General features: G+C 46.9%; 1 protein-coding gene across 1 annotated transcript in view; it reads right to left on the minus strand.

Annotated features, from left to right (window-relative positions):
* LOC120943359 (dehydrogenase/reductase SDR family member 4-like) overlaps nt 1–25,340 on the minus strand; it is a 73,356-nt gene extending 48,016 nt beyond the window's left edge. Inside the window, exons 1-4 of the mRNA XM_040356646.1 lie at nt 25,296–25,340; nt 24,342–24,457; nt 15,446–15,623; nt 6,970–7,071 (exon numbers count right to left, since the gene is read on the minus strand). Of these exons, the coding sequence (XP_040212580.1) occupies nt 6,970–7,071; nt 15,446–15,623; nt 24,342–24,433 (372 nt within the window). The 5' untranslated portion in view covers nt 24,434–24,457; nt 25,296–25,340. The remainder of the gene's footprint in view (nt 1–6,969; nt 7,072–15,445; nt 15,624–24,341; nt 24,458–25,295) is intronic.
* Nucleotides 25,341–25,660: the final 320 nt, after the last annotated feature.

Consider the following 25,660-nt stretch of genomic DNA (forward strand, 5'->3'; position numbering starts at 1 on the left):
GAAAAACACCCGCCACCAGCACCCGAAGGTAACACCTTACCTTCGGGCGCACCTCCACACCCTCATTGCTTGTTGTACCCCCTCCTCTAGGCGCAAAGCCCACATGTCAATCCCCACGTCCGTGAGGTGAACACCATCACTCCTGAGGTAACGCCAAGGGTCAACCTCCAATTCCGGGTGCCGAACCACCAGCCCCCCGTTCCTTAGCACAAAACGCCCCACATTCCTGTTCAGCTTCCTGCGCGCACGATTCACCGCGTCTACCGACCTCGCCATCCTCCACGATGTCCTAGCCACCATGTCCGACCACACCACTACCGTCTCCGGGAAAGACAACCGGAGCCGCTGAAAGTCGAATTTAATATCCCGCGCTATCTCCAGCATAGATCTCACCCCAAGATCATTGCCCCCAGCATGAATCACTAGCACATCCGGAGGTCTGTCCAAACGTGCCCATTTGTGTACCTCCGGCACAACTCTGCTCCATAACATCCCGGGGACCCCCAACCACCGTACCCTCGCCTCCTGTCTCGAAATCCCCAGTTGCCGACCGGTCGGGCGCGCCTCCGCCCGTTTTTCCCCCCGAACCACGTAAGAGTGGCCCAAAATCCAGACCAACAAAGGTCCAGTACCTGAAAGACAGTAAGCAACAACAAATAACTAACACATCCCCCAATACAGCGACACCCACGTTTCAAAACAGTCATCTAACTCATTTCCCCTTATCCCAACAACAACTCCCAATCCCTCAACGCAAATTTGCCACCAGCTGCGGCCTAACATATGAACGAAACCTCCTCGATTCCCACCTTCCTATCCTCTTTATTGCGTCCTCCCCTAGTCCATTCCTTGCCGCCTCCGTAGCAGCCCCAATCCTAAATGAATGAGCCGAGAACTCCCTTGCAACCAGGCCCAATTCCCCCAGACACTTCCTAAACACCGCCACAAACTGATATCTCGACAGCGGGGCCCCAGTTTCGTGTACCAAAAAAGGTGCCCCCAACCGCCGGGCGGATGTCCAGATATTTCCGGACCAGCCCCACTGGGCAAAGTTCCGATCCTTCGATCGGGAACACCTGGACCGCTCTGCCCTTGCCACTCTGGTCCGTTTTGGACTTTCTGAGCCACAACGTGACCCCCTCCGGGGCCCAACTAACGTCCGATGCCCCCATGCCCCCTTGGACGATTTTCGACGGGCTCACCAGCTCGCCTATCCTAAAAGCCCCGAAAAATGCCAGCGCGAATCAATGCAACTTCAAAAACGGACGAACCCACCGTGCCCATCCTATCCATCAACCCTTTTAAAATGTCGAAAGACACAGGGCGGCGTGTGTCCAGCCGCCGCCCTTGCTTCCTGTACCCTTTCAGAGCCTGGCGCACCCAGAAATCCTTTGTAAAGTCTGGCAACCCCTGCCACTTGAATAAAAACGCCAAACCGGCCAACTTCTTATCCAATACCGACTGAGACACTCTTGCCTCGATATTTCTGGACAAAAAGTACCACACCAACGTTCTCACCTCCGGTCCCGAGAGGTGCACCTCAGATTCCATTACCAAGCTACTCCATTCTACCCATACTTTTTCATAGGCCGCCCAAGTACCCGCACTCACCGATTTTTTAATCCAGGTGGAGATGATTCCAATGGAATCTGCCACAGCCACTCCGGACAGGGGACCCCTCGCTCCTCTGCTTCCGGCACCAACTCCCGGAACCTGTCCCACTGGAACCGAGACAAAGCATCAGCCACAACATTTTCAACCCCCGGTAAATGCACCGCATAAACAAACACATTCAGCTGCAGACACCGCAGTACCAAGTGTCTCAAGAGCCGAATCACTGGGGGAGAGGACGCGGTCACGCGATTTATCACCTGCACGACCCCCAGGTTATCCCCATGGAAGCGCACCTTCCGATCCCGGAAAGACGTGCCCCACAACTCAACCGCCAGCACCACTGGAAACAGCTCCAGTAGCACCAAATTTTTCGTAAAACCCGCAGCCAGCCAGGACTGAGGCCAGGGGCCCGCACTCCACTGTCCTTGAAAAAAGGCCCCAAAGCCTGATCCCCCAGCCGCGTCTGTGTACAGCTCTAGGTCAAAATTGCTGACCGGGCCAGACATCCACAAGGCCCTACCGTTAAAGGCCTCTAGAAAAGAGTGCCAGACCCGCAGGTCCTCCCTGTGCTCCTTCACCAGCCTTACATAGTGGTTAGGCAAACTAACCCCTGCCGTGCTGGCAGACAGACGCCGACAAAAAATTCTCCCCATCGGGAGGATCCTGCAGGCAAAGTTGAGCTTCCCCAAGAGCGACTGCAGCGCTCTCAGTTGTACCTTGCGCATGCCAATCATCCCCCTGACCTCCGCCTTGAGGCCCTCCAACTTGTCCGCCGGCAGCCTGCATTCCCTAGCCTCGGAATCGATGACTATGCCCAAGAACTGAATGACTGACCTAGGCCCCTCCGTTTTGTCGGGCGCCAGTGGCACCCCAAAACGCTCCGCTATGTGCTCCAGCGTGGCCAACAAAACCGCGCAAACCTTTGACCCCGCCGGTCCAATGCAGAGAAAGTCATCCAGATAATGGATAACCGAATCCACCCCCGCCACGTCTCGTACCACCCATTCCAAGAAAGAACTGAACTGTTCGAATAATGCGCAGGACACTGAGCAACCCATGGGCAGGCACTTGTCCACATAGAATTCGCCCTCCCAGTGACACCCCAACAACCGAAAGCTGTCCGGGTGCACCGGCAACAGCCGGAAAGCCGCCTCGATGTCCGACTTGGCCATCAACGCCCCCCGGCCGTACCGCCTAACCCAACTCACCGCCGCGTCGAACGAAGTGTAGCACACTGAACAATCCTCCGCATTAATCGCATCGTTCACCGACCCCCCTTTTGGGAAGGAGAGGTGGTGTATGAGCCTGAACTTGTTTGGTTCTTTCTTCGGTACCACCCCCAACGGGGAAACCACCAGGCCTGCTAACGGAGGGGACTCAAACGGGCCACCCATTCGGCCCAGCCCGACCTCCTTACGCAGCTTCTCGGAAACCACTTCCGAGTGTTGCATAGCTGAACGTAAATTTTTGGACATTGGCGGAATCGCGGTCAAATTAGCAGGGATACGAAAACCAACCGTAAAACCCTCCTCCAGGAGCTGGGCAGCCGCCCTGTCCGGATACCTACCGAGAAACGGCAGCATCCTTTTCACCATCACCGGCGTGCTCCCTCTTGCCTGAAGGATCGCCGGAACGGCCCTTGCCCTGCTTGAAGCAGCGGGAAGAGGGGTGATTACCCCCACACCCGGAGCATTCATGCTTGTACCGGCACGACCCCCCGAATTTGCAGTTTCCCTCATTGAACTGCCAACAAACCCCCTTTTTCTTTCCGGCCGACTGTCCCAGGGAAGAGGCCCCGCCGGCCCCCCCCTGAAAAAACGGAGCCGCTGTCCTCGGAGCCGTCATAAGCCGCATCCAAAGGCTAATGTCCTTCGCGTCCCACCGAATGTCCGGCCTAATCGCCCGGCGTTGCCTAAATTGCTCGTCATAACGAAGCCAACCCGTTCCCCCATAACAACGATAGGCCTCGCTAATCGCCTCCTGGTAGCTGAAGAGCGCCGAACAGTGTTCGGGGTTCTTCTCGCCAATCACACTGGCCAAAATAGAATAAGCCTGCGACCAATTCGCAAACGTGCGAGGTATGAGCCGATACCTCCGCTTTTCCTCGTCCTCCTTTTTGGAGTCCTCTGGCTTCACCCTGTCCAAGTTGAATTTCTCCAACGGTAACAAAGCGAATATCTCCACATATTCGCTCTTCCAGATTTTTTCCCGAACCTCTTGTTTCAAATGTGCCCCCAGCGGCGCATCATAACAAGTGTACACTTGCCCCTTTGCTTCATCCGCTAACCGCACCAAATCCCGCTTCTTGCCTGTGGCCCCTGCCGGCTCGGCCGTCCCTGCCGGCTGCGCCGCCGGTCCTGACCCCAAGCCACCCCCGTTCACCTCCTTCTCAGTCGCCACTACCGCCGTTGGGGCAGCTGCCGCAGCCGCCGCAGCCCCCCCTCCCGGCCCCCAAGCCGCGGTCGGGCCCGCGGGGGGTCTGTCCCCCCCTTTTAGCTGGCTAACCAACGCCTCTAGCCCCGACAAAAATCTTTGCAACCCCGCATCCACCCCAGGATTCCCCACCAGTGCGTCCGTAACCTGGGAAGATGTCGCACTGCCCCCAGACACCGCAGGCACCACCAACCTATCCCGGGCCACCCCCACCCGGCCCCCAACAATCACATCATCACACCGTGAATTTGAAACAAATGTGGAAAAGGACTTACCGGGCTGCGTGGAAGCAATCCCATCAGCCGATCGTCTGGACTCCCTCGCTGTAGGCACCGTCCTGGGCACGACCTCCTCCTCCGAACCGGACAGCTCCCCATCCGACTGGTCCTCGCACAACCCCTCTTCCCCCGATGATGACGCCCCGGGCAGCTCGGTCCCGGCGGCCGAAGGCCCAGGGCCGGATTCGCTCTCCCTGCGGGCCCTGGACCCGTTAGCGGATTTTGCCGGCGCTTTCCTGCCAGGCGTAACTCTGCTGCGGTCTTCCTCTTGCCTTCTCCCCCTCGCCGTCTGGGCCTCCTGCAAGTGGCTAGCCGTAGCAGTTGAGGGGCTAGCCACCGTAACCTGGGATCCCTCTCGCCGAGGCCTGCTCACCGGGCCCGTCTCCACCTGCTCCACACGTCGGGCGGGCACGGCCGCCGCACCTGAGCCCCCCGGCCGTCCCCCCCTCTGTCCTAGGGTGCTTCTGGTCCCCCCTGCCGGGCCCTCAATGACCCCTGTAGCCGCCGCCGCACGCTTTGCGGGGGGGCCCGATGGGGCCCCGTTCCTGCCGCCTTCCGACCGCTGCTGACAAGGGGATGGGCTGGGTGAATATCTGCGGGGGGGGGCGCGACGAGCGCGACCGCGCGGTCCCCCGGCCGGTGTGACTGGGCCCCGATAGCGCTGCTTCCCCACCACTCTGAGTAATGTCCTGGCCCGTGTGGTTAGGCCCCGACGGCGCCGCGCCGCTTGCTGCCCCGTTCTGAGGGAGAAGTGTCCCCAGCTGACGCTGCAGCCAGTCCTCCCCCCGCACCGCCGCCTCAGCCCTAAGCTGTGCAAACAAGGCTTCAATCCCTGCCATCTCGCCGCCCCTACCTGTGTCCCAACGCTTGCTGTGCAGAAAAATCCCAGTTGCAGGCTGTACAGACCATGCAACTTTGCTCCCCCACGCCTGTCTGCCCGGGAAACTGGAAGGTGGGAGATAGATATAATCTCCCCTCCCACCGCTCCTGCTCCTCCTCCCCCCCCAGCTACCAGGGTTCTGTTAACCCTGTCATGGCCGGCCCTACGCTGACTTGCAGTTGGGCTCCGTGCCTCACTTGAACATGTCATTGTGGCCCAGCCATTCAAACAGCCAGAGTGCTGAACCCAGAAGAAAGACCGTCACTGGAGGGATCCACTTCATTGGTAAGCCTGTCATATTGTGCTAGAATGCAGTGCAGAAATTAAAAATCCTTCATCCTTTCTCCAGTTGTAAAACATTTTTGTAGACTGTCTAATATCAAGAATAAAATTTGGTAGTGCAAAGGAGCTGCCAGGGGATGGAATACTAGTTGCAGAAGGAAAACCCAATGAAGAAATGCACAGAAGATGAACTTTAAACTTTGGATATTAAGGTACTGTCTCAAAATAAATAAAATGAGCTGACACTGGAGAACAAAATAGTTTAAACAGGCACTGCTAAGTGCATGAATGTTGCATAGAGCTACTGTCATGTACCTGACTGGAGGCTGAAGGGACAAAGGGGCTTCCCTTGTGGCTGAGTGGAGAGTACCCATGAAGGTGGTGACAGAGGGTGCTATACCCACATATGCACAGTCTGCCTAAAGGTGAAGCTGCTGAATGATTTCAGATGTGAGGACACCCAAGAGCATAGAAGTAGTCACAGCAGATGATTCAATGGAGGTGCTGGTGGATCTTGACAGATGGGTAAGGCAGGAATCATGGTCAAAGGCCAAGCCGGTGGTCAAACACAGGAAGTCAGTCAGGAGCAGAGGCAGAAGTGGGGTTGAGATCAAGCCGGAGTCAAACACAGGATATCAATCAGGAATAAGGCAGAAGCAGGTCCATGGAGCAAGTCAGGTTCAGAGCCAGGAGAGAAGCCAGAGCAGGTCAGGGGTAATCCGGGTCAGAAGCACAAAGCACCAGAGCACAGGATATAAGGTTGACGATAATCCACAGGATATAAGGTGGATGATAATCCAGCAATTTATGAGAGGAACTGCTGTCCTTGTATAGGCCAGTAGATGCTGGCAATTAGCACGCTTTGCACTTTCGTGCACAAAGATTTGGCACTGTGTGCTATTCACTAATTAGCACGGCTACATTGGCATACTTGCCACTGCCAGGTCTTCTTGGAATTCTTCCCTGACAGCTACTGTCAGCAATGACAGGGAAGCTTACATTTATCTATTCACTATACTCACAGCTGCTAGCAGCTCTGACCCTCTGCTGTCCCTCTCAGATGCATACCGCAGCTTCTAGTGACCAAGGGGTTGAGGACACGATCAGTTTTGTGCCTGCTTGTACATCAATATAGTTCTGCAAGGCACAGATTTGTTACACTCTCTGACTTAGGGATGCCCTGTGAATCCCTCCTCCTGGCTTCCAGATAGCTGGCGATTTTAGATAAGATTTTATCGGCCCAGGAACAAGGAAGATAAATATAGTAGGACCTCCTACTCACCTGTACATATGAAAATTTGGGTGCAAAGAAATAAGTAGCCTGGAGTTCAGTTTTACATCCAAGCTAGAGAAGTTTCTAAAATTAAAATGGGTGTTTGAAGACAAATCAAATGTGATACCAGAAAGACGTTCAAGCTAAAATATTTAAGAACTACTCTTCATTATAGCATTATAGTCCCAGTTCTTTTTCTTGTTACTCACCTTATTCCACAATTCCTCGGTAGTTTCAAAAAGTGGACCAACAAAAGGATTCACAGCAGCATTACAGACAAGGATGTCAATTTTCCCATAAATATCAAGTGCCTTAAATAAAGAGGGATACTATGTTGTAAAACATGTCGGTTAACTAATGAGCACATATTAATTTGTAGCAGGTTCATACGGATAAGAAAAATCTCATAAACCCCAACATAGCACTTATTTTATTTGCAAAAATGGTTGGGTAGCTGGGAACATCCATGGGGGACGTGTACCAATGCAACAACAATATTTTTTTTTCTCATTACCGTTCAATAGAGACAACATTTAAAAATAAATAAAGGAACTTTTGGTCCAGATTGAATAACAGTTTGACCACAATGCAGCCTATTTACGGTTCAGCAAATTTACCAAATTTGGCCAATTCACCTGCATGTTCAAAACTCCTGTTGATGCAGCCAGAAGTCTAATATAGCAGCTGTATCACTACTGCCTCTAAATGGCAGATACTCACCAGCTTCAGTTTGAGATTGTAATATCACTCAAGCATTTAGATTTCCCAATGCCATTGTATCAGTTGTGGTGGGTGGTCGGTCCATACTCATCGTTATTGATGCTGGATCTACATGGCTTGACATTGGGGGGGTTGCGTGCTTGCTGCCTGCCAGATAAAGAAGCTATTTTGTAAAGGGGAGTGGTAAAGCTTCTGCTCTTGCATTGTCCCCCCCCCCAACCCAAGTTGATGGGGACTACTGTTGGGCAAACGGTTCGGCCCGAGCATGAGTCCGGACCAAACATTGGCTGTTTGCCCATTCGATGAACATCCAAATTGTTAGGGCGTTTGACCGTTTGTTCGGCCCACCAAATGCCCCACAACGCACTGCAGCACTGCCCATTGCATTGGAAACCCTTATTGGCTGAAACAATGAAAGCTTTGCCCAACAAGGGCACATTGCACTATCAGAGACATGACTGGACACTATCATAATGCTCTCTAATCATGGCTCATTGTCCTTAGTCCAAATGCACACTATTAAATATTCTTCCCATAGAAGCCATGTGCAGTGTGATATTGGTGTGGAGAAAGATAAAATCAGGGCTCTGTACATTGCTATTGCTACTAGCTAGTTATTGTGCTATAGTGATTATATTGCAAGTATAATTTTAGTGTGAATATATACAGTGTGATGGTAGTGTGACCGTTCATTTTTACTTCAAGGTCAGTTTATTGTGCAAGGTTTATCAGTTTAGAGTGTCAGGGCAGTGATATTACATTATATTGAAGTGCATAATTTTTTTTTTTTTAACAAAAAATATTGCAATAAGCGTTTATTGATTGGTTTGCGCAAAAGTTATAGCGTCTACAAAATAGGGGATAGTTTTATGGCATTTTTATTAATATTAATTTTTTTTACTAGCAATGGCGGCGATTAGCGATTTTTATTGGTACTGCAACCTTATGGCGGACACTTAACACATTTTTGGGATCATTGGCATTTTTATAGCGATCAGTGCTATAAAAATGCATCGATTACTGTAAAAAGATCACTGGCAGGGAATGGGTTAACACTAGGGGCGAGGAAGGGGTTAATTAGGTTTCCTAGGTGTTTTCTAAAAAGGTTGGGGGGGGTGCGACTGACTAGGAGAAATGACAGATTGCCGTTCATACATTGCATGAACAGACGATCAGTAATTTCTCCCCCTGACAGGACCGGGATCTGTGTGTTTATACACACACACAGCTCCCGGTTCTCGCTCTGTAATGAGCGATCGCGGATGCCCGGCGGTGATCGCGCCCGCCGGGCACGCGTGTCGGCACCAGGGGCAAGCACCCACCCCTAATGGCTGAAATGCGAAATGACGTAATATTACGTCGTTTCGCGCAGCCGAGCCGACCTGCCGCCGTAAAAACCGCTGATCGGCTAGTGGTTAACAATTGGATGGCTATATTTACCATACACTGATTTTTATGCAGTACCGATTACTGTATACAGTATTTATCATTTGCAATATAATTATTGCATATGGTACCTTTTTGCACCTTAGCACGGGTATAAATAAATATTTGATTCATTTTAAGTAGTGATTGAGATGCAATACTTATGGTACTTGTAAAGTTCGGCGATAACATAATTGTGGCCGCATTACTCCAGTTAGTAATTTGTATTAGGTCGTGGGTTGTTCTTCCTGTTTTGTAGTTTTTTTTTATATAAATCTTTTTAATATTGGTTCTATATGATAAAATATTGTTATTGGCCGTAACTAGCTCGTTTGAGTCGTTACTGGCAGTTATGTCCATAACCAATATGTTGTTTTTGTGACCCGATCCCTGCACTTCACAACGAGGTTTGGTCCATTTAAGTGGTGTCAGAACGTCGCCCTATCCCCATTGACAACGTCTGCTGTGACAAAACGTGTATTTGGGGGGAGACGTGCTGACGTCACCACGCTTTAGCAGAGGAGGAAGGGCTCCGTATGCGCCAGCCGGCAACTGTTTTTAACTACTTGCCGACCGCCCACCGTCGTTATACGTCATCACTTTAGAGATGAATATCTCGGTAACGGTAGCAGCTGCTGCCACAATCGAGATATTCATCTCTTCTGTGGGCGGCCGTGTTAACGATAATGGCGGTCTCCGCGGCGAATCCGCCGCGAGATCGCCGTTATCGGTGGCGGGAGAGGGGCCCCCCCCCCTCCCGCCGCTGTTCCGCGCCCTCCGCCGCTTACCGGAGCCGTCGGTAGCGGCGGAGGAGATCGCGACCATCCGGATGGTGAGCGGGGACGAGACTGAAGGAAAAATCTCCTTCGCCCGTCCCCATAGCTCCGCTGGGCGGAAGGGACGTCAAAACGTCAGTCCCGCCCAGCGTCTTAAAGAAACATTTTTTTTTTGTCATTTGAAAAAATGACATTTCCAAATTTTTTTTTTTTTTTTTGCATTTAAGCCTAAATATGAGATCTGAGGTCTTTTTGACCCCAGATCTCATATTTAAGAGGACCTGTCATGCTTTTTTCTATTACAAGGGATGTTTACATTCCTTGTAATAGGAATAAAAGTGATAATTTTTTTTTTTTTTTTTTTTCAGTGTTAAAAATTGTAAAATAAATAAAAATAAATGCGAAAAGCAAAAAAAAATTTTTTTAAAGCGCCCCGTCCCGACGAGCTCGCGCGTAGAAGCGAACGTATACGCGAGTAGCGCCGACATATGAAAACGGTATTCAAACCACACAAGTGATCGTTAGAGCGAGAGCATTAATTTTAGCCCTAGGCCTACTCTGTAACTCAAAAAATGCAACCTGTAGAATTTTTTAAACGTCGCCTATCAAGATTTTTAAGGGTAAAAGTTTGACGCCATGCCACGAGCGGGCGAAATTTTTAAGCGTGACATGTTGGGTATCATTTTACTCGGCGTAACATTATCTTTCACAATATATAAAAAAATTGGGCCAAATTTATTGTTGTCTTATTTTTTCATTTAAAAAAGTGAATTTTTTCAAAAAAAAGTGCGCTTGTAAGACCGCTGCGCAAATACGGTGTGACAAAAAGTATTGCAATGACTTCCATTTTATTCTCTAGGGTGTTAGAAAAAAAAAATATATAATGTTTGGGGGTTTTAAGTAATTTTCTAGCAAAAAAAAAATGGTTTTGTCTCGTAAACACCGACTCTGAAAAACAGGCCCGGGGCTAAAGTGGTTAAACTACCTATGTAAGTGCAATATTATTTTTTCTATTAAATTTATCCTACTGTATTACGCTATGGTTAGTGTCCTCTTTTCCCTTTGCATTGGCTTTTGTGACGATAACGAGCGTATTCATCAAACCTTTTCCTTGGCTCTTTGTGTTTCCTGGTGTACTCCCGGTACACATGCAAGTTTAAAGGCCGCGGCTGGGATATAGCCGTTTATACTATGCCATCTGGTAAGCCGACATCTTATGTGGTAGTGTGCACCTCTGTCCGTGGCGTGATATGCAAGAAACCCAAGTTTGATACTATCCACATGCAACCTGTTATTACCATCAATGTGGACTTTGTGATCAATACACAATAGTTTTCTGTGGTTCACTATTTTTCTTGGAGTTGTCCTAATAGATTTTTCAATATATTTTTGTATGTATATGGTCATTTAGAGTGTGCACCGTTATTGATTAATCACTGGTTTAATTTATTGGCGAAGTCCTTAAATTTTTAATTTCAAATTATTTCCGAAGGTGATTTTTGCTTAATTTTAGTGCACTGGTGTTTTACCAATTTTAATTTTTTGGTGTATTTCACTATTTTTCATGTTTTGGCACAGTCTTTTCTTTATTAATTTTCAAACTTTGCCTCAAGCAGATCAAACTTGTCAAAAACACCAGCCATTTGGGTACCACATGCTTGACAGGTATTTAACCTCCCACAACTCATTTAAGTCCCCTCAGCAGCCTGATGGGCACTGATAGGCATCCCTGGTGGCACTGTGGATGGGCACAGATTGGCAGCTGCCAGGGCACCTTTTGGCATATCCCTGGTGGTCTAGGGTGGAATACCTGGTGGTCCAGTGTGGGTGGCAATCCCTGGTGGTCCTGGGCTGATAAACAATCAGCACAGACCCCCGTCAGGAGAGCAGCCGATCAGCTCTCCTCTACTCGCATCTGTCATGCGTCTCACGCGAGTGAGGAAAAGCCAGTCAACAGCTCTTCCTGTTTACATTGTGATCAGACACGGATGATTACTTGGCACTGATAGGCAGAGCTGCCTATCAGTGCCACCCATAAGTACCCATCAGATCAGCCTTTCAGTGGTGCACATCAGTGCCACCTCATTGGTGCCGCCTTATCAGTGCCCATGAGTGAAGAAGAAAAACGTATTTACAAAATGTTATAACAGAAACAAAAGAAAACTTAATTTTTTTCCAAATTGTCTGTCTTTAATTGTTTAGCAAACAATAAAAACTGCAGAGGTGATCAAATACCACCATTCTGTTTGGGTACAGTGTAGCATGACCGTGCAATTGTCATTTAAACAGCGACAGTGCTGAAAGCTGAAAATTGGCTTGGGCAGGAAGGGGGTGTAAGTGCCTGGTATTGAAGTGGTTAAAAAAAAAATCCTTTAGTATTACTTTAAATGCAGCATGTTAATTGATTTGACCATTGATAGTTTTAACCTTTAGACACAACACCTTTATTCACTTGATTTCCCTGATTTTATATCTCTCTCTCTCGCATATAAGCTCCTGTCCCCCAAGCACACCAGTTCAAGCACCGCATGGCATCTTTTTTCCTGCGTAGCCCCTTGAACTCCTACGGTTCACACATTTTGGAGGCGTGGTGGTGGAACAACCTCCAACACTACTGTACCTTGTCCTGCATCCTTCCTAGCTGCCAGCAGAGTCACCCAATGCTCTGTGAAAGATAGGCAATGTCCCGGTTCATGCCTGCTGGACCATGAGTCAGCGGTAATATGCACCTTACCGCTGACCGCCCTGTCCAGTGTGGCATGGACACTGCCCTCCACATGCCGGAATCGCCTTCCATGAGAAAAAAAAGTGGCGTTTGGGAACCTGCCACTGAGGTACCGCACATTCCACAAACTCACGGAAGAGGGCAGAGTCTACCAACTGAAAAGACAGCAGTTGAAGTGCTAGCAATTTAGCCAAGCTAGCATTTAACTGCTGGGCATGTGGATGGCTGGAAGCGAACTTCTTTCGGCTCTGCAGCAGCTGTGGCAGGGAAATTTGCCTGGTACAAGCTGATATCGGTGTACCGATAGCAGATAGCCCACAAGTACTTGGCTGTGACACACCCAATCCTACACCTTCATTCCTCTCAGTGTAGGCTTCAGAGAGGACTGAAGGTATAGTGGGGTTGGAGATCCCAGCTGATGAGGGGCAAGGGGAGGTCCGCTTTGTTCTTTGGTGTGGGTCTTTGAGGTACGCTTGCCAACGAACTGCATGGCAGGTCGACATATGTCTGGTCAAGCATGTGGTGCCCAAGCGGGTGATGTTTTGGCCACTTGAGATACGCTTGCGACATATGTTGCAAATAGCAGCGGTTCTATCCGATGCACTCATCTCAAGAAAGCCCACACCAAAGAACTTAACTTTTGGAATAACACGGAGAGACAACAGCGCCCTGCATATGCAGAGCTCTGCGGTGTGATGCCCTTAAGTTAGCCCCTGGCTCAGAGATGTGCCTCCTCTTAGGCACCCACGTGGAGTCAGTGACCTCATCATCCCCTCCCTTCCCTGCAAACCTGGCAGTAAGCTGTAGCTGGGGGGGGGGGACACGACTGCCAGATTGCTGTCCTTCTTGGGAACCCCCACTCTGGGCTCACGTTACTGCCTTCCTCTAGCTGGGTACCATCATCGGAGCCTTCAAAACACTGCGCATCCTCCTGCAGCATGTACCCAACACTGTGGTCAAACAGTTTGGGGGACTCCTCAGGAGGACATGGTGGGGCTAGGGAAGGAGTGACTGATGCCATTGAGCAGAGGGAAGAGGCCACGTTGGCAGCTGCTTTGCCAGACAAAGTACCCTGAGCCTGGGAGAGAAGATGAGGATGGCTTTGTCATCCATTCTACCAAGTCTTTGGCATGTTGCGGCTCAACACGGCCAGCTGCCGGAAAAAGGATGAGCGTGTCCCACGGCCATGTGCCGATGAGGATGCACAGTGTCCACGACCAGCGCCGTTGCCTCTAGACGCAGAGCCTGCTTGCCCTCTTTTATCGGCTCGTGACTCTGCCTCTCCTTGTTGTCCTTCCAGACATACTAATGGCCTGCAGGGAGATGTAGCTGCACAACGCTGGGATGTGTAAATTATATATCACACACACACACTGAAGCTAGCAGAATCAACTGCCTGCAGTATTAGTAAGAGAACACCAGCAATTGTCTTCAGTTATCTTTAGTTGCACACTGTGCAAAGACACAGTACACTAACTGACAATACTTGCAGATCCCTGACTGTGGTATTAATATGAGAACACCAGCAATGGTATTCATGCAAGCTTTAGTTGCACACTGTACAAAGGACACAGTACACTAAGTGAAAATACTGCAGCTAGCACAATCACCTGCCTGCCAGTGTATTAGGAAGAGAATACAGAAATGGATCTAGCTAAACTCAATACAGTGTGTGTATATATATATATATATATATATATATATATATATATAAACACACACACACACACACACACACACACACAGGATGCATATATATCCTCTACACACTAACTGCGGCTAACTCACTCGCCTGCCTGCTCAACTCAATTGAAATGACACTGTCTTTCACCAACGCCGCAACACAATACATAAAGCCGACTTCCAGGCAGCCTTATATAGTGTGGGGCGTGTACTAAATCCCCACCTTGGCTTTGGCCAATTACAGCTCCCTGTACAGACGGCACTGTGATTGGCAAAGCATGCGGGTCATAGTGCATGTTTGGCCAATCATTAGCCAGCAATGCACTGCGATTCCGCAGTGAATTATGGGCCGCGACGCGCCACTCGAATTTGGAGCGAACAGACCATAACGTTCGCAATTTGACAAACTATGGAACATACAATGTTCGAGTTGAACATGAGTTTGACTCAAAAACGAAGCTCATCCCTACCTGGGAACAGAGGGAGTAACTGAAGCAAATACTGGAGCAGAATTTGCAACAGACGGGGACGGTGACCAAGAAGCAAACTTCAGTGGGACCCAGCCAGCAGAGACAACACTTGCAGAGCAGCCTTGTGCGTGAAGCTAGGGACTGAGCAGGCCAGATTGGTTAAAGCTTGGTAGGGACCCAGCAGAGTGTGAAAGGAGTCCAAGAGCCCTTTTACACCGAGGCGCTGCAAAAAACGCCCTTAGCGCTATTACCGTGTGTTTAGGGAGCTAGCGGTCAAATTAACACAACGCTGCAGGAGTTTTTCCAGTGTTATTGAAGCATGGGCAATTTCAGTCCTGCCGTTGTAGGTGCTCTTTTTTTGCTTGCATGTTTACATTTTTGGGAGATCATGTGACTTTTCTACAGCTCAGAGCGGATTATAGGCGCTATTCAGGCGTTTTTTTCAGCGCTTTCAATGAAGAGGAGCGTTTTTGGAGCGGTTTTCCTGGCCCAAAAGTGCTGCTTGCAGGACTTCTCAAAGCCGCAGCAGTGCAACGCCTCTGTGTGAAAGGATCCATTGAGATGCATTTAGAGCGTTTAAATAGCGCTATTTTTAAACGCTATAAAAACACTCCAGTGTGAAAGGGGTCCAAGAGGGAAGTGTCAGAAAAAAAAAAATAATAATTCACAGCCCCCTGCATATAACACGCAGGCACAGTTTACCCTCTATTTTCAGGGTAAAAAAAAAAGTGAGTGTTATACGCCAATACAGCAAAGATTTTTATTTTTTATTTATTTTTTTATTTCTGACAACATGCTATACTAAAAACAGGTTTATGCAACACAGAACACATGACTCCTTTTAGTAAATCACTCCTTATTAATTTTTCTACCTTGCATTTCTTACCGTTGCCACTAGTTTCTCACGATCTTTTTCATTGCCCACATGACATGGAATTCCAGAAATGCTGAGTCCTTCTTCTTTCAGCTGTTTGACAGCTTTATCCACATTTTCAGTTTTACGACTACATAAAAGCACGTGAGCCCCATCTTGTGCCAAACGTCTTGCTATAGCAAAGCCGATCCTAAATGTGAATAAGCATAGTAAAGATGACATTGCAGGTGAATTCACCACACATGCACCTGTAGTGAAGGATTAGTAAATATCACAGTCTTTGTTTTATGAATATGCCCCTATAGTGTATATTAAAGCTCATAAAAAAGTAACATTACAAAAAAAACACAGCTTTAATTAAAGTGGATGTAACCCCACTGTTAAATTTAAATCATTAATACTGTTGTAATCTAGAATGCTAGACATCACTCCTGAATGTACCCATATATTATAAAATGTCACCCCCTCACCTGTCAGAAGCCCCGCAAAATTGCCGAATCTGTGGGCTTTTTTCCCCCGGTGGGCGGAGTTGTGATGTCACAGGACTCCTCCACCCACCACTACACTCCCACGGCCAGCCAGCGTTGCGAGGACGAGCCTCGTGCCTGTTGAGATTGACGTGCATGTGCAGGAGTGACAGAGCGCGTTCTGTGAAGAAGCAGATCGCGCTTACAACCCCTGTCACTTCTGCACACATGTGCATGTCCAGTGACAGTCGGGGATGATTTACATAGAAAAAAGCAGTGCAGCGCTACAAACAAAACACACAAAAAATAATAAAATAAAAATGGTAAGTCCAAAAAATGATCAATCGAAGTGAAGAAAGGGTTAAACTGACTCCTGGAACCTCACTGAGGTGTGCAGATGCAAAACTTCTTAAAACACAGCAAACAGATATCCTTAAATAGAAGTGCAAGCCGCTCACCTGAACGAATGGACCTGTGTGTGAGCAGCAGGTCAAATGTGCTGTCCCTCAAATGAGGGGGGTATAGGTATAACGGTGCCTCCATGGATGGTCCCTTTCTCCAAACGACTCCTAAAGATGGATGGTCAGCCGATACACTCTCACGTGGAATGGTGTCATGGAAGGGTATAAAGCAGACACATAGTGCTCTCCGTATGATCACAATAACAATAACATTTATTAAAAAGATATGGTACTCACAAATAAAGCACTATGTCCTAGTGCATGGAAAATGAGCATACAACATTTAAAAAGACCAGGTAGGTGACTGTCCTGACAACAAATGAAAGCCCCCCGCACGCGTATCGTCCCAAGGAACAGGACTTCAGAAGATAAGGGGCTACTGTGTCAGGATTCAGTATATATGGCAGCAGAACCCAGTTAGGCCAATTAGAGAAAACCCTGCCCCCAAGATAAAATACACCCATCACAGGATGTTTAAAAACATACACAGCCATCACCGCTGTAATGGGAAACTACAAGGTACAAACAGACAGGATGATCAAAAGCATTTCTTAACTGTAAGCAGGAGAACAATATTCCAATGTACACAGGCAGCCCCCATGTAATTAAACATCGCAGCAGCTCACAGCCACAGTCTCCATACAATATATACAGGAGACTGATAGAGTGGAAAAATAAACAGCGTTTAACTACTAAACTTATAGATCAATACCGTACAATGAAGCTGGGACTGTAAAGCATAATCGTGATAGCCCACGGCGTCCTCCATAACGTCACATGACATACCGTTGCTAAGGAGCCCACGCTGGACGCAAGGGTACACAAAAAACGCCGCCCATCATGGACGGCAACCCATGCGGCGTGAACCGCCCCTTCTGGGCAGCAACACTACGGCGCTGAACTGAGGGAAACCCCAGTAACGAACGTCGCTGTAGGCGGCAACATGTGTATCGGGGACCGCCCATTATGAACAGCACAGTGCCGTACTAAGGGAAACCACAATGACGTGGCGCCGCTAGATCCGCCCATCATGGGCGGCGGCCTCACATTACTGGCAGACAGGGAAATAGAAGAATAATTAGAGTCCTGACAAGCCACTCATACTTAAAGCATGGGGACTCGACGTAGATTACATCCAACATAGGAGACAGATTAAAAATAACTCAACAACGCTACAAACAAAACCGAAAGCATTAAAACAGGAAGTGGATGGGGGGGGGGGGGGGGGGGAAGGACAGAAAACACTAAACATTACCCAGACAAGTATCTTGTTTAAGATCACTAGTAAAGAACAATAGCATACATAACTAACGCGATGAACAGAGCATAATAAAGGACACAGCATGCAAAGACCAAAGACCAAGAGAGAGAGGAGAGGAGGCGGGAGAACAAAAAATTAGTGAAACCCCTGTAGGTGCAGGAATCTATAATTTAAGTGGGACCCCCCTTAATGATGAGGAAATTAAAGTACTCGATAAGGGTTTAAAATGTGCCCCTACTCGTAACTTAAATAAATTTCAAACCTACGTTAACCTTAAAAAATGTATCCGGACTTTGAACATCAAAAAGTATTTTTTGAATACACATTCCGCGATAAATGTGAATACTCCGGCCCCACCAGTACGTCAATATTCAAATTTACATAATAAATCGGTCTTCAATTCCCAGAATACAGATGCTAAACATCTTGAGGTCTTTAGTAATATGGTTGCAAAGAATCTGGACACATTGAAGGTCCGTAAGGTGAATGACCCTATCTTTATTAAAAATGGTATCCAATCTCTTTCCAAAAGGAAGGATCTGGTAATACGCCCTGCAGATAAGGGGGGAGGATTGGTGGTACTTAGTAAGACCTATTACAAGAACGAAATGGCCAATCTGCTTTGTGACATTTGCACCTATAGTACTTTGTCCAGGGACCCTATGCTTGAATATAAGAGTGAATTACACTATTTAGTGGAAAGAGGTAAACATATTGGGGTACTTGGCTCTAAGGAGGCACTATATCTAGATCCTTTATTCTGTCGTACCCCGATTATTTATTTTCTCCCTAAAATTCATAAGGATAGTACCAACCCACCTGGTAGACCGATAGTGAATGGGATCGATTCGGTCTCTTCACTTTTAGGTCAATATATAGACTCTTTTCTGCAGCCGTTGGTCACCAACACAAAAGTCTTTGACTATTCCATCTTCTTGTTTGTTAATCACGGCAGATGTCAGTTCATTATATACTATCATCAGTCATGAGGATGCTCTGACATCTGTGAAGTGGGCACTTGAGTCCTCTGGATTATCAAAAAGACATCAGAATTTTTTGATTGACAGTTTGATATTTGATTGTCCAAAAACTATTTTTGGTATGATAAACAGTTCTATCTCCAAACCAGAGGAGTTGCCATGGGGGCACGTTTTGCGCCAAGCGTAGCCAATTTATTCATGGCACACTGGGAGGAACAGGCTATCTATAAACGTAAACCCCCGCAGCTTATCTGCTACCAACGATACATAGACGATCTGATCATGATCTGGGATGGAGATAGAACTAGTTTTGATGAGTTTGCATCTAAATTAAATGCCAATGACAAAAATATTATTCTTACGTGGAACATTAGCCATGACCATTTAGTCTTCTTAGATCTAGATCTCACTAAGGTAGACAACCAGGTGATTTTGAAGACACATTTTAAGACAACGGACTGTAATTCCTACATTTCTACAGAAAGCTGTCACCACACTAAATGGTTATTTAATATACCAAGGGGCAATTTGTGCGCTTAAGGCGTAATTGCACCCAAGAAAGTGATTTTGTTTCTCAATCACAGGCCTTATCCAAGCGTTTTCTTCAGAAAGGTTATGACAGGGATTTGCTGGATAGAGAAATGGAAACAGTCCTCAATCTTGACAGAAACACCTTGGTCTTAAATAAAACCTAAAAAAGATCGAAAGGATCTTTCAGGCATCCGAATGGTTTTAGACTATAATATACAATATCGTAAATTTGAAAATATTGTACTGAAGCATTGGCCTATTCTTAAAAATTATAGATTACTGGGTCCTCTGTTGCCAGATCATCCTCAATTTGTGTATAAGAGAGCGCCTTCACTCAGGGACAAATTGGCCCCAGGAGTTATAGATCCACCTGTTAATACTGAGAATAGGATTTTTGACTTTCTTACCGGCTTCCATGCGTGTGGCAGATGTCCACCTTGCAGGAAGGCTAAGAAGAATGTTAAGAAACTTAAAGAATTCACAGCAACAGCTACAGGAAAAAAACTATAAAATTAAGGATCTCATTACTTGTGATACCATAGTCTATGCACTACTATGCGAATGCGGACTTCAGTATGTGGGAAGAACGTCCAGACCTTTACATGCAAGGATTGGTGAACATGTAACCAATATTAAAAAGGGACTTGTCACCCACAATGTGTCTAAACATTTTAGATTGCACCATGGCCGCAGCCCGGCAGGGTTGCAGTTCTGGGCTATTGAAAAAGTAGCGAATCATTGGCGAGGTGGAAATTTCATTAGACATCTCAGCCAACGAGAATCTTTCTGGGTCTATGAATTAAAAGTGGGAGTACCATTGGGGTTAAATGTAGAATTTGACCTTAACTGTTTTATTTCAGATCGTTAGTTTATATCTCGTTTTCTTGATTATGAGTTTTTATATTTTATTTTTATTATTTTTCGAATATTGTTAACTAGTTAGGTGGCTGTGCTGATGTCTCTGTTTTTAATTTTTAATTCTATCATTTTCTATATGTCTTTTTCATATATATTTCTCCCTTTTCTCTATCCACTGTTGAGTGAAGCTTTTTGGCTCCCTCCTCTGGTTTGGGGTTATATTTGGAGAAAAATTAGATGATATTATTATTTCTATCCATGAACAGCTACTGTACTTGCATCTTTGGTCTTTGCATGCTGTGTCTTTTATTATGCTCTGATCATCACGTTAGTTATGTATGCTATTGTTCTTTACTAGTGATCTTAAACAAGATACTTGTCTGGGTAATGTTTAGTGCTTTCTGTCCTTCCCCCATCCACTTCCTGTTTTAATGCTTTCGGTTCTGTTTGTAGTGTTGTTGAGTTATTTTTAATCTGTCTCCTATGTTAGATGTAATCTACGTCGAGTCCCCATGCTTTAAGTATGAGTGGCTTGTCAGGACTCTGATTATTCTTCTATTTCCCTGTCTGCCAGTAATGTGAGGCCGCCGCCCATGATGGGCGGGTCTAGCGGCGCCACGTCATTGTGGTTTCCCTTAGTACGGCACTGTGCTGTTCATAATGGGCGGTCCCCGCTACACATGTTGCCGCCTACAGCAAAGTTCGTTACTGGGGTTTTCCTCAGTTCAGCGCCGTAGTGTTGCTGCCCAGAAGGGGCGGTTCACGCCGCATGGGTTGCCGCCCACGATGGGCAGCGTTTTTTGTGTACCCTTGCGTTCAGCGTGGGCTCCTTAGCAACGGTATGTCATATGACTTGCTATGGTCATGTGACGTTATGGAGGACGCCGTGGGCTATCGCGATTATGCTTTACAGTCCCAGCTTCATTGTGTGGTATTGATCTATAAGGTTAGTAGTTAAACGCTGTTTATTTTTCCACTCTATCAGTCTCCTGTATATATTGTATGGAGACTGTGGCTGTGAGCTGCTGCGATGCTTAATTACATGAGGGCTGCCTGTGTACATTGGAATATTGTTCTCCTGCTTACAGTTAAGAAATGCTTTTGATCATCCTTTGTTTGTACCTTGTAGTTTTCCATTACAGCGGTGATGGCTGTGTATGTTTTTAAACATCCTGTGATGGGTGTATTTTATCTTGGGGGCAGGGTTTTCTCCAATTGGGTTCTGCTGCCATATATACTGAATCCTGACACAGTAGCCCCTTATCCGCTGAAGAAGTCCTGTTCCTTGGGACAATACGCGTGCGGGGGGCTTTCATTTGATGTCAGGACAGCCACCTACCTGGTCTTTTTAAATGTTGTACGCTCATTTTCCATCCACTAGGACATAGTGCTTTATTTGTGAGTACCATATCTTTTTAATACATTTTATTGTTATTGTGATCATACGGAGAGCACTATGTGTCTGCTTTATACCCTTCCATGACACCATTCCACGTGAGAATGTATCGGCAGACCATCCATCTTTAGGAGTCGTTTGGAGAAAGGGACCATCCGAGGAGGCACCGTTATACCTATACCCCCCTCATTTGAGGGACAGCGCATTTGACCTGCTGCTCACACACAGGTCCATTCGTTCAGGTGAGCGGCTTGCACTTCTATTTAAGGATATCTGTTTGCTGTGTTTTAAGGAGTTTTGCATCTGAACACTTCAGTGAGGTTCCAGGAGTCAGTTTAACCCTTTCTTCACTTCAATTGATCATTTTTTGGACTTACCATTTTTATTTTATTATTTTTTGTGTGTTTTGTTTGTAGCGCTGCGCTGCTTTTTTCTATGTACTCTGTTCAAGGATTTATTGACCTTCAGTGTTCAGCTGCTTTGTTTTTTGTGCGTTTCTTTGCACAGTCTGCTTCTTCTTCTATTTACTAGTCGGGGATGATTGGTGCAGCAGGGACAGCTGTTAACACTGTGATCCCCATGCATGGTTTTCATCAGCCGATTCTCCTTCTCTCCCTCCCGTGGCTTTCACCTGAAAAGCCATGTATGTGGGGGGGGGGGAATCGCGGTGTTCACAGCTGTCCCTGCTGCACTGATCAACCCTGACTGTCCTCCGTGTCTGCCTCCTCCAGCGCCCCCCCCCCCCCTTCTCTGTTTAGACCCCTGACATGTCACAAATCCCACCTTCCCATCAATAGTACAAATACAATTGCAAATTAAATTGTAAAAATTAAAAACACTGGTCCCAAAAAAGCTTTTGAAAAAATAAAAAATCGTAAAATAAAAAATAATAATCTGACACTGTCCACTATCCTGACACCATCCTGCACACACTACCCACCACTGTACACACTGCATTCCTGTGATTCACACCGCATTGCTGTTTAGATCACATGCGATGTCTGTGTGTGATGCGATTTCAGCCATACAAACTGTATGGCTGAATTTGCATCACATTCTGACCAAATATGCACAGGACCCTTTTTTTGGTCCGCACCAGAATCACATGGGTGTTCACACCTATGCGATCCATGTCCAAACTGTCAGTTTTCAGTGCGATATGCGAGCTGAAATGGGGGTGTCATTACCATTGTATGACACTCCCCAGCAGTTTGCATATGGCAGTGTGAACTGCCGTGTGAGTCGGGTGCGATGTGGGAACCCGCAATGGATTCGCCGTGTTACCAAATCGCACCAGTGTGAACCAAGCCTTGGTGGGAGCAGTCAGGTGACATTTGTAGGCTTCATGCTTTGAGGCTGGATTCACACTGGTGCGAATCCACATTGCACTTGACTCGCACGGCAGTTCACACTGCCATATGCGAACTGCTGGGGAGTGTCATACAATGTTAATGACACCCCCATTTCAGCTTGCATGTCGCACTGCGAACTGACAGCTAGGACATGAATCGGATCGCATAGATGTGAACACCTATGCGATTCTGGTGCAGACCAAAAAAAAGGGTCCTGTGCGTGTTTGGTCCGAATGCGGTGCAATATCAGCCATACTATCTGTATGGCTAAAATCGCACTGCATGGACATCGCATGTGATTTGCGCTGCGGTGCTGCAGCGCACTAATGTGAACCGGCCCCATGTTCATTCAGCCTTACTGGGTGCAAGTACAAAAAGTGAGAAATCCACCCCTCCCCCACATAACACATCTTTGTGATGGAAAAGAATGTTGCATCTGATCAGGTGACCTCAGACACCACACTGCACTATAATAAAAAGATCACTGGAGCTTCTACTCTGCCCAGCTCTGACTAAATACATCTCCCCTAATCACTTGTCTATGTATATTCTGATAGCTGTTCACTGTAGCATACATTTCCTCATCACACTGAACGGTGGCTCCCCAGAGAGATGTGAGATATGTATATAACCTGTCATTCGAAGCATGGCGGCGGAACGGACCAAGGTTTTCTCTGCAAGTTCGTTTTATTTCACTGAATAAAATAGGATTGCTCAGAGCTGGATTAACTCTGTGTGGCAAGACTGGGCACAGATGATAGGAAATCAAATTCTCTACATTGTGTGTAAAAAAAAAAAAAAAAAAAAAAAAAAAAGTTTTTCAGGTTTACATTCACATTCAACTGATAACTTCATGCAGGTTATTGAATGTTAAATTGATTGTTAAAAAAAAAAAAAAAAAAAAAAATTACAAACATGTCATACTTTACTGCTCTGTGCAATGGCTTTGCATAGAGCAGCCCTCGTCATCCTCTGGTCCAACACTGACACTCCTGTTTCCTCCCCCTGCAAGCCACTTGCTATGGGGCATTTGTGTGAATTTGCTCCAGATCGGTTTTCTGTGTGTCCGTTGACAAAGAGTGCTGCTTGGACCTGTCTTCCCCCCCCCCCCCCAAACTTTCTCTACACTGGCTGTGATTGACAGCAGTAGAAGGAGCCACTGATGTCTCTGAGCCAATAAGGAGGGACAGAGCGGAGGGAGTTGCACTCCAAAGGTTTTTTCATCCCAATACAGAGAATGCATTAAGGTAAAAAATCTCCAGCCTTTAGAACCACTTTAAAGCCCAACTCCAGGCTGCCTTTGAATGTAAAACTGCAATGAGTTTTCCAACACGAATACAAAATACAGTACTCGTTTCCCACTCCCCTAGCAGCTGGCACTTTCCTCTGCAGTCTGACAATATGGCTTTGTGGGTGGACCCTCTTCAGCCCATCTTACAATGCAGGACTTCTGGTCCTGCATTGTATGCGAGTACATTGGAGAGCTGCGACTTGCCAGGTTTGCGAAGTGAAGCAGTTTCGGGGGGAGACTGCTCACATGAAGAGGAGGCCACTCCTGTAATGACTGATTGATTGGATATTTTTAGAATTTCTTTAACATACCCATATGTTGACCCAGTGACAATGGCCACTTTATCTTGCAGGGGTTTTTGATTTTTTGCACTGGATTTGATCTGGTAGTTTTCTTGAGACATTTTCTAACAGCTGTTACAAAATATCTGTAAAAACAAACAAAAAAAAACAGAATCTGCACATCAAACTTGCAAAGAAAATACGTTTTGCTTTAGTTATAGCTATGATTTAGGAACAAATGTTCTTAGTCTTTGTTTGGCAATAGGGTTGCCACCTTTTCTTCAAGCCAAACCCGAACACTTTAGCGGCAGCATTTTTTTTTTGGGGGGGGGGGGGGGGGGGTTATACACTATAAGATTGTAAAAGATGTATGACACTTTGGGTAGCCTGAAAGAGAGTAGTAATGTGGCGCATAGTTCCCTGCAGCGAACAGTGCGCGTGGCTGAATTGTAAGTGTTCTGGATGGAATGCAGGGGTCAGATATGTCCTGTGGAGAGAGCTATTGCTAGCAGGGGGTGGGAAGAGTTAGATATGTGCTGGGGAGCAGTGGTGGCTGGTGCTCAAAATGTTGGGCGGTGTGCAATAAAACTGAAAGATTCAGGAAAAAAAACATATATTGCAGCCTCACTGTGCCATCAGTTGCAGCGACTTTGTTCCATAAGATGCAGCCACTCTGCCCATGATCTGCAGCCTGTGCCAATCATATGCAGCCAGTGTCCATATGTGGTGGGGGCAGTTTGTGAGAGAAGAGGGCCAGTGCAAGGGTGAGGTGTAGAGGGGGTAGGATATGTGCTAGAGCTTGAAACGGTTGTCAGATTTAAAAAACAATCCACACTTCTAGCATTGTCTTCTCCTTGCCAAAGCTTCCAGCACATATCCTCATAATCCCTCTATCACTACACATAATTCAACCTTGTCCTCCTTTCCAGCTGATCTCTCCCCTTCCCCTGTCCATCTACACAGCATAGAAAACTTTTTACAGACCTGAGATCAGCGGCGTCCCTGCTCCCCCCTCCTCCTCGTGTGTGTATACAGAGCAGAGGAGGGAGCTATGATTAGCTAACACTCTGCTCTGCTAATCAAGGCTGTCACAAAGGAGAGGGGAGACATTAGATCTTACCCCCGGAGCAGTCCATATGAATGATGTGTCCGGGTCTGGAGTAAATGAAAACCCGTACACATCATTCAAAAACCGGACTGGTGGCAACCCTATTTGGTAACCATATGGTCTTTTTGTAGTCATACAATTTTTTACATCACCACACTGTCCTTTGTCTTTTTAGAAAAAAATAGTAAACTTAATATACATCACTTAACTCTTGCAGGTAAAAATAAACACATAGAAACAA

This window comes from Rana temporaria, chromosome 1, assembly GCF_905171775.1.
Source record: "Rana temporaria chromosome 1, aRanTem1.1, whole genome shotgun sequence".
NCBI classification, from domain to species: domain Eukaryota; kingdom Metazoa; phylum Chordata; class Amphibia; order Anura; family Ranidae; genus Rana; species Rana temporaria.